The 12,578-nt window shown below is 33.1% G+C and overlaps 1 protein-coding gene across 1 annotated transcript in view; it reads right to left on the minus strand.

Moving 5' to 3' along the window:
- Positions 1–3,965: 3,965 nt before the first annotated feature.
- LOC133837474 (polypyrimidine tract-binding protein 1) overlaps positions 3,966–12,578 on the minus strand; it is a 166,688-nt gene continuing 158,075 nt past the window's right edge. The window contains 4 exon segments of the mRNA XM_062268250.1: positions 3,966–9,528; positions 9,612–9,689; positions 10,168–10,238; positions 10,240–10,385. Of these exon segments, the coding sequence (XP_062124234.1) occupies positions 9,396–9,528; positions 9,612–9,689; positions 10,168–10,238; positions 10,240–10,385 (428 nt within the window). The 3' untranslated portion in view covers positions 3,966–9,395.

Raw genomic sequence — 12,578 nt, forward strand, 5'->3', positions numbered from 1 at the left:
TATATACGAGTACTTACATTATTAAATATACTTTCATACATGCATACGTATATACTTGCAAGTATATGGGACAAGGAAATTCATTACAATTACATACATAACATTACATAATATGAATATGCGTCTTTCGAACCGAGTAAACGCAGTAAGGCATCCGCATACGTTGCATAAACAGCATTAATAATAAATACATATGAATACATAAGTCAACTTAAACTTATTATTTATTCAAAAAATAATAACAATGATAACAATAAAAAACCATTATCTTATAAACAGCATTAACTAAATCCAAATAGTTCTTTGCGTGAGATTAAAGCGATGTTACATTATTTAATAAAATATATACATATAAATAAAATATAAACAACTCTTGTTTTATTCGGATGAAACTTAAATCTTTTATTTCGTACAACTTCCTGGAAAAAGAAAACGGCCTTTCTTTTTTCATTTCAAAAAGTAAGTTAGGTAAGTAAGCAGACAATTTTTATTTAGTTTTATGATAAATTTGACGTTATTAAAGTACAAAACATATCGAAAATAAAATGAAAATGCAAGCAGTAATTCAGTACAATGTGCAGATACATTAAGAATAAAACTACTTACCTCTGAACTGTAAAAGCAGTGGTTGAGTTCGAAAAGCACATTATAGTCAACAGTCGAAACGAGTTAAATTACCAGGCGACCAGAAATCAACAGCAAGATTAATCTTCCAATACAGTTTACGCATCTTAACTTCTTGATATGGTGTTCGCTGTCCAAGCAGTGCGATATTAGAAAGCATGCAACCTGGAAAAGCAGTGCAGCTTAACTGCTTTACTTGGTAGTTGCTGGTGGTTGTCCTCGCTTAATGTTAAACAACATGGTTGTATAACAGATTTTGAATTCATGGGATAGCACACAAGAAATCAAAAATTCATTTGTGTCTCAAACATCGAAAAACTTATTTCACAAACGGTGACTTAAATCTAAGACTTAATTTCGAATTTTCAATTTTCTTGTCCCTGACCTGGCTTTCTATGTTTACATCGTGTATACCATGTGCCAAGCCGACGCAATTTCTTTAAGACGGTAGACCCGAGATCGAAATTTTCGAAGGTTCATTAATTATCCTAATATTCTGACTACAAAACGGTATTTGGGACACATTCTGGCTTCAAAATGAATCTGCTTTTTCGAAAATAAGCCATACGTAGGTCGAATTCTGTTATCCTGTTCGCATTCAAGGATTCTAAGGTTCTCTTAAAAGAAAAGCACTCAAATTTTTTTTAAAGATAATTAATAAATATTTTAAAATTTTAATTTTAATTTTAAATTAATTTAAATGCCGGTTATTTTCACAACTTTAAATTGGCGCGCAAGGGCAATAATTTTACTTTTTTGTAGCATACTTTAAGGATGTTCCATACTAAAAATATGAGCATTGAAGAAAATGTGTCCCAAAACCTATATAGGGGGACTGGTGTCGTTCACGGGGAAAAGTGTAAACTCACCCTATCATCATGGCGCCGTCAATAGGCGCTCCTCCCTTCTCTCCTCATAAAGAAGCACTTCCGCATGATTAGTCCATTTTGACCCGTTGTTTTAAAATTCAAATCTGCGCGCCAAGTCCCAAAAATATTCAATTTTTTGTAGCATACTTTGAGGAGTGACCAACTTTATTGACTTTGCGAAAACGATCGATAGATGGCGCCACATCAACTGACTTGCTGATTTTCTGCTTGCTGCTGATTTCTGTTCGCCTGGTATTTCATCAGCTTTCTTTGAACTTTTTAGTCTTTCATGGCAGTTTGAAGTCACCAAAAAAATGCAAGCTCATCTCTTCGTCACGGAATTATAAGAAGATGATCCTTCCGCCACCCTTCGTCGTAATGCACTATTTTTGTTGCGCTGCTTGCTGCTCATTTATGTTCGCCTGGTATTTTTGGGGAAGACTAATAAGACTAATTAATAAGATAAGGGAAAAAATAATTTTTTTCAATTTAACAAATATTTTACTTCTTTTGTTCATTTTAAAATTTCAGAATTTAAATGAGCGCGCCAATGTTACTGTAAAAATATTTAAATTTTCGAAAGATGCACCATTATAACTCGTCATTGCGAGAACTAACAACAGATGGCGCTACTCAATAAGAAAGTCCCTTGCTGTATTTTTGCTTGCTGCTGATTTCTGTTCGCCTGGTATTTCACCAGTCTTGAAACATCTAAAACACCGAAATTGACTTTGATTAACTGAATACAGGGATATCTTACTTGCTACTGACTGACGTTAGTCTGATATTTCACCTGTTGATTTAACACATTTCTAACGTTCGTTGGAGCCAACAACAGCAACTGTTTTTCTGGACGGGATCGCTGGTAAACTTTCTCGTGGTGCAATTGAAGTACCAGGAGTACATACTTAAATAGCAAGGATAATGACATTGATTCAAAATATTAAATTTTGTGTAGCATACATTGGGGTTACATCAACTAAAGAGAACAGTCGATAGATAGTGCTACTCAGCAGGCAAGTGACTTGATATATTTCTTCTTTCTGCATATTTATGTTCGCCTGATATTTCACGTGCTGATTCGGTACTTTTCACCGTTCAAAGCTAATCCTTTATAACTCCAAAATGACAAGAATACTTATATCCGTTTTGGAAAACAAAGTATGTCCCGACCATTTTCTGCCGCATATTGCTATGATCGCAAGGACTAGAAATCAGAAATAATAAACAATATAGACGTTTTATGTATGTATTTCATTGTGTAAATTAAACATATGTTCAAAGGAAAAGATTTTGCTCTGAATACAAAATTAAAAATATAAGAATATTACATGTTACATTTTTTGTCTGATAAACATAAAATCTTAAAGTAATTGCAGTTAAAATTAGTGATATTTAATGTTTAATTTGGATAGTGTCTAGGCGAAACAAATTAAACAATTTTAAAAATGTTTTTGTGTTTTTTGTGTAACAACTCATATTATTTCATATTATGTTTTATAATACAATTAATAATAAAAATATGATTTAAAACTTAACAATAATGTAAAAAATGTATAAGTAATCGGAGAAGTAACTGACAAAGTTCCCCTCAGCGCCTAAGTATATTAAAATTGAGTACAACACATTCAAAAATGTATAGTTTTTAATGATTTGAATCATTTATTTTGTATTTATTTCTCAAATATTCTCAATAATAATTAATATTATAATAATTAATTAATGCTTGTAACATAACAAATATTCATCTCATTTCATTGTTTGAAATTTTATCCTCCGCGCACAATTCTTTCATTTACTTGTTAATTCATTATTTCAGTTTACCACATGCTTCATATTGAATTTTTAAGTAATTTTCACGTCTGAGACCACACCTCAAAGTGTGACTGCTGTTTGGTTTACCTATCAAGCTGAATCGGAATACTCAATTCAAACATTTTGTTTTATTATTCTTGCAGTGCCCATTCAAATTCACGTGAAAATCGAAAATGTATATTTTAGCTTATAGTTCTTTTTCATTACGTTTCATTTTCTTGCTGTGTTCTTTGTATTATTTAATTGAAGTCGCTCAGATGTTGTTCTTGGATTCATTCATTGTTGCAACCGCAATTTTTTGTTTTCTTTTTAATATATCAATATACTTATTCATTATTTTTGTTTTATATACAATACACATAATAGATTTATAGTAAAATTTGGTGAGGAAAATCTTGCGTTACGTAAACATAATGTTTACTTTCATTTTTTAGAGCATAAAATGATTATTTTTGTTTTTATTGATTTACCTTTACGAGTAAGTTGTACAATTAGAGAGCACAAATGTTTAAAAGTGTTTATCTTGGTGTAAATTTAAGAAATTGGTTATAACAAATGTTTCAAAGTTCGATTTTGATTGTTTCGCGTGATTTTATTCATAGTTTTTCATTAGATAAGCAATTCAGAATCAGGGATACATGTTTCTTTTACTTAGCATTCTTTTGTTTTTTGTTTTGTTTTTGGCAATATCTGTAAAAACTGTGATGTGTCTATATTCGAATGAGTGTTTGTGTCTGTGTTTGTGTTCTTGAGTGTATGAGTAAGTATGTGCCTGTAGAATAGCGAGAGAGAAAGAGAGTTGTGCATGCATTTCGCTGGTTTTCAGTATTTAGTAGATAAGATATTATGAACTCGAAAATTGGGTACCAATTGGCAGATCATAAGCCCATTTTGTTTGTAGTTCTTTTTTTATGTAATGTTCTTTAATATAATTTATTATATTTAAATCTTGGACCCTAGTTGAATTTTGCCATAATTTTGCGACTATCGCGCACAAAATGTATAGACAGACCAAGGATACGAAAGGAAATGAAATGAAAGGAAAGTAAAGAAAAGTATTGTAATTGAAGTAAATGGTAAAGCAATTGAAAACGAATTAAATGTGACTTTTATTCATTATGTTCTTTATCTTCTTTTTATGTTATTGTTTTGTATATTTATTTTTTAATTCACTGCTGCAAATTGTCTTGTTAGTTTCTGTTTTTAGCTTTATCATTTCACTAAAAATTAGGAACTTCTGTCTTCTGTTTTAAAACTTGTATGCATTTTTTGCTGTTTTTGTTTTTTATTCTTTTTGTAGTGTGTTTCAATTCACGAAAACTGAACTCAAATCTAATTAACAAAGTCAATATCAAAGAAGCAAGTAAAACACAGATTTCGCTAGCTATATAAGTATGTATGATTGTTTCTATATATATTTTCATTTATTTTATTTTTTACTTTTATTATACTTGAGTTGTGTATGCGTTTGCCCCAACTGTCAAAGTAAACAAGATAAAACTCTCAATACAAACAAACGCATCAACATTTCTCATTTCGCTCTTCAAGTTTTACTTTTCACTTTTCACTTGTTACTTTTGCTAAAAAAACCACACATAAATTTATGCTACTAAAAATACTTGATAATGAGCACAAAAATCTATAAAATATTGTACCAAAAAACACGTTGAAATAAACTTCATAAAAAAGTATACTGTAACTATAAAACTAATTATTAATTTTGTCTTTCTCGGTTGGCAAAATATTTAACAAATTCTCTATGCTTATTCATCAACTTTTCCTTCTATGACTCACTGTCTACAAGGACGATACACGACCTGGTACGCGAATCCTGTTCCGTTCCATGTGCTTAAAATAATTTCTCATTTAACTTTCACGATTTTGCTGCACTTCTGATAAATCTTATTTTCTAATGCTATCGTTTCCTTCTCAAAAGCTTCATCTCATCTTCGTATTTCTTGTTATTCCATACTCTGATCCTTCCCACTTAAAAACTGTGGATTGGATGGTTGTGTTGTGTTATGTGGCAAATGGCTGAATCTAAATGGAATTGGGTATCGGATTGTGGTGTCTATTTTTAAAAAATGAACAACTCGTACTCGTGTGACAAATGTTGTTGATATGTTTCTGTTGATGTATTATATGTATAAGTATGTTGCGCATGTGATTTTGTTTTCGTTTAAATAAAAACTGTATTCCTAAAGTTTTTTGTTTGTTTTTTTTTTTTGTAAATTATACACCCTACTACTTTTTTCCATTTTGTTTCCACATATTTCCACTATTTTGTTAGTATTTGTTTTGTTCAATACAATAATGCATAGTTAAATAGCTACGATACAATTACTTATACACTGACATAGCTCGCATGCATGTTGTATGTTCATCTGTATGTAGAATATGTGGGCTGGCTTCAGCTTCACAACTAAAATGCGTACGTACATATGTTGTATGTATGTTTGTATGCATGTGTGTTATGTTTTTGGGGTATGTTTTTGTATATATGTATGTATGTTACTCATATTCATATTTAGTCTTGAATTGATTATGCGTCAATTTGCATATTGGTAAAATCTCGTTTTGCAGCTCAAAATGTACAACTTATAACTGTTTTTGCTATGCTTCATTATTTGTATCATTATCATTATATATATATATATTCTTTTTTTTGCTTTAAATTTTATTTTAATATATACTTTTGTTAATTTTTAGTGTATGCAACTATTTGCTTTTCATGATTTCACAATCAGGCACCAGAGGCAAAAGTTGAGGTTGCACTCTGCATTCCAACTGACGCTGCCTAGGCAATTGTTTTTGCTCGTTATTTTAGATTATATTCTTTTTCATTCATTGTTTTTTGTTGTTTGTTTATTAAATGTATTCAATTATGTGATAAATTTGTAATTATTAAATTCTTCAATGTATCTCTGTGTGTTCTACATGGTAAAGTAATACTTTTAGTGTTGTTTTTTATCTTTCGTTTTGTTTCCTTTTTTTGTTTTTGTTTTCAAATAGCTGCATTTGCCTATTTTGCACTCATTATGTATGCATTTTGTATATAAGTATTTGTATGTATATGTACGAGTATGTGTACGTAGTTCTATTAATTCGCATGCTGCTTATTCGGTGTGTTCTTCATTATCAACATAAACACGCTGTAGCGCAAATTGTATCTATATTATCGTTGGGCTAAATATTTGATTACGCTTTGAACGCTCTGTGTACCAGAGTACAGCCGCCTTCTATCTATGCATTTTGGATTGATTGCAGTTTGATGTGAATCTGTCTGTCTGTCTGTCTGCCTGTATATTATTATGTGTGTACTAGTTGTATTATGATTTAACTTTTCACATATTGATTTGAAGTTTTCTTTTGCTTGGGTTCTGGTTGTTTTGTTTGTTTTGCTGTAATTAGTAGTTATAGTAGTTTTTGTTTTGTTTTGTTTTGAAATACTTGTATGAAATTTTTTGATTTGTCAAGAGTTCTCATTTGAAATTCTAGCAGTCGTGGGTTTGATATATATATATGTATATATCTGTATATATTAATATATATATATGTATATATAATGTATATGTATATCTCTGTTTACCTTGTATCGATGCGCTAACAAAACGTGTATATATGTTTGTATGTATGTATCTATATATAGTAGACATAGACATAGACATAGGCATAGACATGGAGCATATGTTAAGTTAAGTTATAAGTTTAAGTTTTTTAATTAGGTAAAGTTAGATTAGGATAGAATGTATACATGAAACGCTAGTTATGTTTGGTTTTTGTTTTTTTTGTTCTTTTTTTTAGTTAAAAAAAAATGTACTTTAAGCTTTTGAGTTGAATGAGAAATGTGGTTGCGATGGTTAAACTATGTTTCCTTAATCCTTTTCCATCTTTTGCTTCTATTCTGTGGTCGAGTTTTGTCATACTTTTCCACTCATTGCCGACAGTTTAAATACTTAGCGGCAGCTGACTCGCGATAACTGCAATTATCCGAATGATATCCTTTTAAATTTTACACATTTTACAATACAATTTTACTGTTGCTTTTCGTACACGTTTTTTTGAAGTTTTCAAATTTACCATTTTCTGTTATTTGTTAATTGTTAATTTTAAATTACGATCACTGCTACTTATGCTTAAAAACTAAATCCATATCATTTAGTTACAATTACAATTACTTTACTTTTTTATTAATCATATTTGTTTTTATTTTTCTTTTCTTTTTTGTTCTTTTGCGCCAACATAGTATAAATAATTATTTTCACTTTCTAAATATATATAAACATTGATGTGTGTATAATTAGTCGTGCCTGTCTGTTTCTGTATATGTGTGTCTTTCTGTGTGTGTGTGGTTGTGTCTCTGTGTGTGTTTGTGTGAGTGTGAGTGTGGGCATTTTGTAAAATTATCAAAAAATCATTGAGTTTTTTTCTTTTTTGCTTTTTGTTCTTTTTTTTTGTATGTTTTTGTTTTCGTTTTTGCTAAAAACACTTATATGTCTTTCATATTGGTATGCTTAGGCCTAGATTTGAGATTTTACTTTCGTATCTTAAAATTTGTTTTATTTCCTGTTTCATGTTTTTGTTGTAGTTCAATATATATTCAAATATATATACTTACTATAAATATTTATGTTTTTTCTTTTCCTTTTTTGTATGCATATGTATATCCATTATACAGTATATATTTTTGTTTTCATTTTGTGTATATATAATAATATTTTTCTAATTTAACAACATTTACATATACACACACACAGAAGATTTTACGTACGCTTTACTTTCAATTTGTTTATGTTTTTTTTGTTTTTGTTTTTTTCTGTTGTATCTGCCTTTAAAAGAGTTACTTTTGTTTTGTGTCTGATTTAATGCTAAACGAATAGGCGTACTAACTTTATGATGGGATCTCTTCTCTTCACACACGCCCGACAATAGTTTGATTTTATTTTATGTTAAATGTAATACATTTTTTCAGCGCCTTTTTGCTTGGCTTCTTCAATTACGAGTACACTTAGGAATTAGTGTGCACGTTTTCGATCTAATATTGAGATTTACTTTTAACATTAATCGTACCACTAACAAAATTAATAATTTTAATAAAAAAAAATAAAACGTTTAAAAACATCTTATTTGCGCGTTTGCTTTTTAAGTTGAACTCTTTTGTGTTTTGTTTTTGTTTTTCACTTGTAGAAATCAGAATTATCAATCAATCGTGCTGCAATCACTTAAAATATAATAACAGTAAATACTCATACATAATAAAATGTTTGCGCACTTCATCATCATCATTTTGTTTAAACATAAATGTCGTTATTTTTATAATTTTAGTTTAAGATTTTTTTTTGTTTCGCTTTGACTTCTCTCTGCTGATGTTTTTTAAAACCAAAACACAGTACAGTGCACTCAAATTACAACTAATTTTGTTTTTGTTTTTGTTGTTTTTTTTGTATTCTTTTGTTTTTGTTTCTCTCAATGCAACTTACTAGACTTATCGACTACATATATAGTATTAACTTTAAGCTTATGATTATACGACGTCGCTGATTGTTTAGTGGGCTCTTTTCTTTTGCTTTGCTTTATTTAAATCTGTTTTTAGTATTTTTTTTTACTTGCTGCACACTTGTGGCAAACATTTGAATTGGTATTCATCATATAAGTTGGAGTCTATAATTAATTGTTTTGTTTTGTTTTGTTTTGAATTTGCGATCAATATTGGGAAAACAGTATTTGTTTTTCTTTGTTTTAGAATTTGTATGTTGTATATATGTGTGTATATATATATATATTTTTTTTTTATTTAGATTAGCTATAGCTCTTGCATCGATTGTTTTGCTGCTGTTTGTTGATGGGTTGGGATTGGTTGGGTTTGTTTGTTGTTCTAGTTTTGCCTGTGGTTGCCGCTTTAAATGTTGCTGTTGTTGTTGCTGTTGGTTGTCAGTTGAAGTGGGTGTTGTGGCGATTGCCCTGCACGCCGCTTGTACTACGAATTATAGATTGTATCTGTTGCTGCCAAAAGATCTGCTGCCGTAGCGGATAGCTGCTGCTGTTGGCACTCAGTCAAGTTCAGTGAACCTGACCCCGGGTCGGATTCTAGATGTTCGACTTGGAGAAGCTCACACGCAAATGATTGGACTCCGACAGCTGATGGTTGTGCATTTTGATCAGCGCCAGCACAGCTTCCTCCACCGACGACAGCTGCAGCAGCGCCATTTTGCGGTCCTTACTGCAAATTGCGAATAGAAATCAATCAGCAATCAATTAACTAAAACTGTTTAAAATTGGGAAAACACAAATTTGTGTACTTACGGGAAAAACTTGAATGCTTTGACTTCAAAGTTGTTGGAGGTGAAGGCTTCTTTGATGTCATCCTCAGTGCAGGATGAGCTGTTGAGAAACATTCGTAAAATTAACAGCTATCGATTTAAATTGGCATGCTGTGCGTCTATAGATATCGCATAAACACCGAGCACACCGAGCACATCGAACAGCAGGCAGCAGAAATTGCCACAGCCACAAAGCGAGGCAACATAGAGAGAGAGAGAGAAAGCTGGAGCATAAAAACATAAATTCAAACGGCAGCTTCACCCTCTTTGCCATCGGAGCATCGCCATAAGAACCTGGCGGGGCGCTTTGTCATATTTGGCAGACAAAAGCGACACGGGGTGTCTGAGTTGCCACCGCTCTGCTCTGGGCTTCTGCTGCTGCTGTTGTTGCTGCTGTTGCTCATAACGGTAATTGTAATTGCCCGCGTGGCGTTGATGAAAATACAAAATCCAGCTGTGCACGGCGCATCGGGTGTATCGGGCGAACTATATCTTTAAACGCTAGCTAGCTAGACACGATATGATATGATGATACTTACGGAATGTTACTTAAATGCAGTGTCGCCGATGGCGGGTAGATGTTTTGATAGTTCTTGCTGCCGGGCTTTTTTGAAACGATGCAACGGATTCTGTGAGTAGTCACGTGTCAGGCCCGCGTCCGGCTGTCCCTCCTTGGGCAGCTGTACGGCCTGATGTTTGCTGGCCATGACACGTATTGGCTTGCCCCATAAACGTAATTTATCAAGGTGAGACATGGCTGTAAATGTATAAAAATACAAAAACGAGAAATACAATTCTCACGTTAAAACAAATGGCGAATGCACGAATTTAGTGGTAAACTTTTATCCAATAGCTCCCTCAACATCTCTTAGTATGTGTCTGTCTGTGTGTTACTCTGAGTGTGTTGTGGATGCTGGGGTGTTATAGAATATTTGTTCATGTTTGTATGCATAGATGGAACTACATGTCTACATGTGTTCACATGTGTAGATGCAATTTATATGCTGCGTTACAAGCCATAAAATTACTTTGGCGCGCCTCGGCTTCAGTCTCCCTCCAGTCGATGTTCGCTAACGTTCTCGCGTCGCATACTCCACCGCAAACATATATGCCCCATGGACGGAGTGAGCAATAAGTGCAGGCAAATATTTACATTCTAAAATGTAACTGCAACTTTATCAATGTCGTCTGCCTTTGGTGATTTACAAGCAAATGACTCGCAATAAAATGCATTGCCCACAAAAGTATGCTATCGTTTTTCCCCTCTCTTGTTTTTCTTTCTTTTTTTTTTTGCATTTTTACCCTGCCTCGATAGTCATAACACCTGAGGCTTAGTTGCACATTCAGTTTATTTTTATTTCATCTCGATTCGATTGCGACGATTGTGAGTTTGTGATTTCGATTTCAATTTCGATTACATTTTTATTCAATTTGAGTTGGGCAAGTCATGCTTTGGGTCTTAGCTGACACACGCACTTGTCGCCCACTTTTGGGCTGCTCTCTTTGTGCATTATTTTAATAAATTATATAACATTTTATCATTGTGCGCAGTTGTCATGGACAGTGGATTGGTTAGAAGATGGGAGCGAGTCGTGTAAAGTTGCTTATGTTTTATTGTGAAATAATATGCTTACTCAGCCGTTTATTGTTTGCCTAATGGATTAAATGATTTTACAAAAAAATAAGGCTTGAAAATGTAATAAATTGTTAAATAAAAGGCAGGACACAAGCATAGGGATAGGGACGGGAGACAGAGACAGAGACAGAGGCAGTGACAAACGCTTCTGGTTCTGCTTGTGCCACAGAGCCAGTTTGCCACATGCGTCGACGTTCGTGTACGAGTATATGACAAACACTTGTAATAAAGATTAATGTGCAACCGAGACGGCGCTTCGCTAGCCAAAAGCAGGCGGAGGAGGGGGGAGAATGGAATGAGGACCAACTTTGCCTATCATCTCAGCGCCTTTGAAAGTGCTGCAGCTGCTGCTGTTACTTCTGCCACTCGTTGCGGCAATTGCGGCTGCGGACTGAGGGACTGAGGCCCAACTCAAAAAGTATCTTAAAGTTTTAATTACCAACCTGACCAGTGGCAGCCCCAACAACAACAACAACAACAAATCATTATTAACTTGTGCAAGGCATTAAAAAAGAACACAACAAAAAGATTGCACGCACAGCTGAGCACCGTAGAAACACAAGCAAAAGGATTTCTACAAAATATAAAAACACAAAAAGTTGGGCCTTAGCCCCAAAGTGACTTGTAGATGATGCGGCGCTTCTAAAGGATTTATGCGTGTTTTAAGTATGAATGAAGTGGGTTAACAACGACAACAACAACAAGAACATCAGCTCGTAACTCGTAACTCGTTACAAAGTCCCCGAAGTTTGCATTAGCTGTATTGCTGTTGGGCTCAGGTGAGATTGATTGATCTCATAAACACAAGCCAAAGGCACATCTTAAGCTCTAACTACTACCAAAAGTACTTGTAACACAATAATACTATCCTCTGTATGCACGGCATTTGTCAAATGAGAAACTATGCAAAGTCAGTTCATCAGAAAGTTTTGCTTTGCCTGACTGCGTCTAAGTCATTCAAATAGTCACTTAACGCACTAAACTTTGTCAAAACTCTGTTACAAGTTTCACATGACGTATGCGTAATCGGCTCATAATATATAGATGCGATGCGATGTATATATAGATGTGTGTGTGTGTGTGTGTGTGTGTAGCATGCGCAAATATTTGTTTGTTTTTGTTGTAAATACTTTTATGCGTACGCTGCTCATGCAAAATATTTTGCAGTAATTTGTTGCGCCAAAAAAAGCACAGAAATTTATTTACCCAAAAACTCCCCAAGCAACAGCAGCAACAATGTTACAGTTACGTTGCTGTGCCAGCTGTGCGTGTTGCCTATAAATTTATACGAGTCTGTTATGTGTCTGTGTGTAT

This window comes from Drosophila sulfurigaster, chromosome 2R, assembly GCF_023558435.1.
Source record: "Drosophila sulfurigaster albostrigata strain 15112-1811.04 chromosome 2R, ASM2355843v2, whole genome shotgun sequence".
NCBI classification, from domain to species: Eukaryota; Metazoa; Arthropoda; class Insecta; order Diptera; family Drosophilidae; genus Drosophila; species Drosophila sulfurigaster.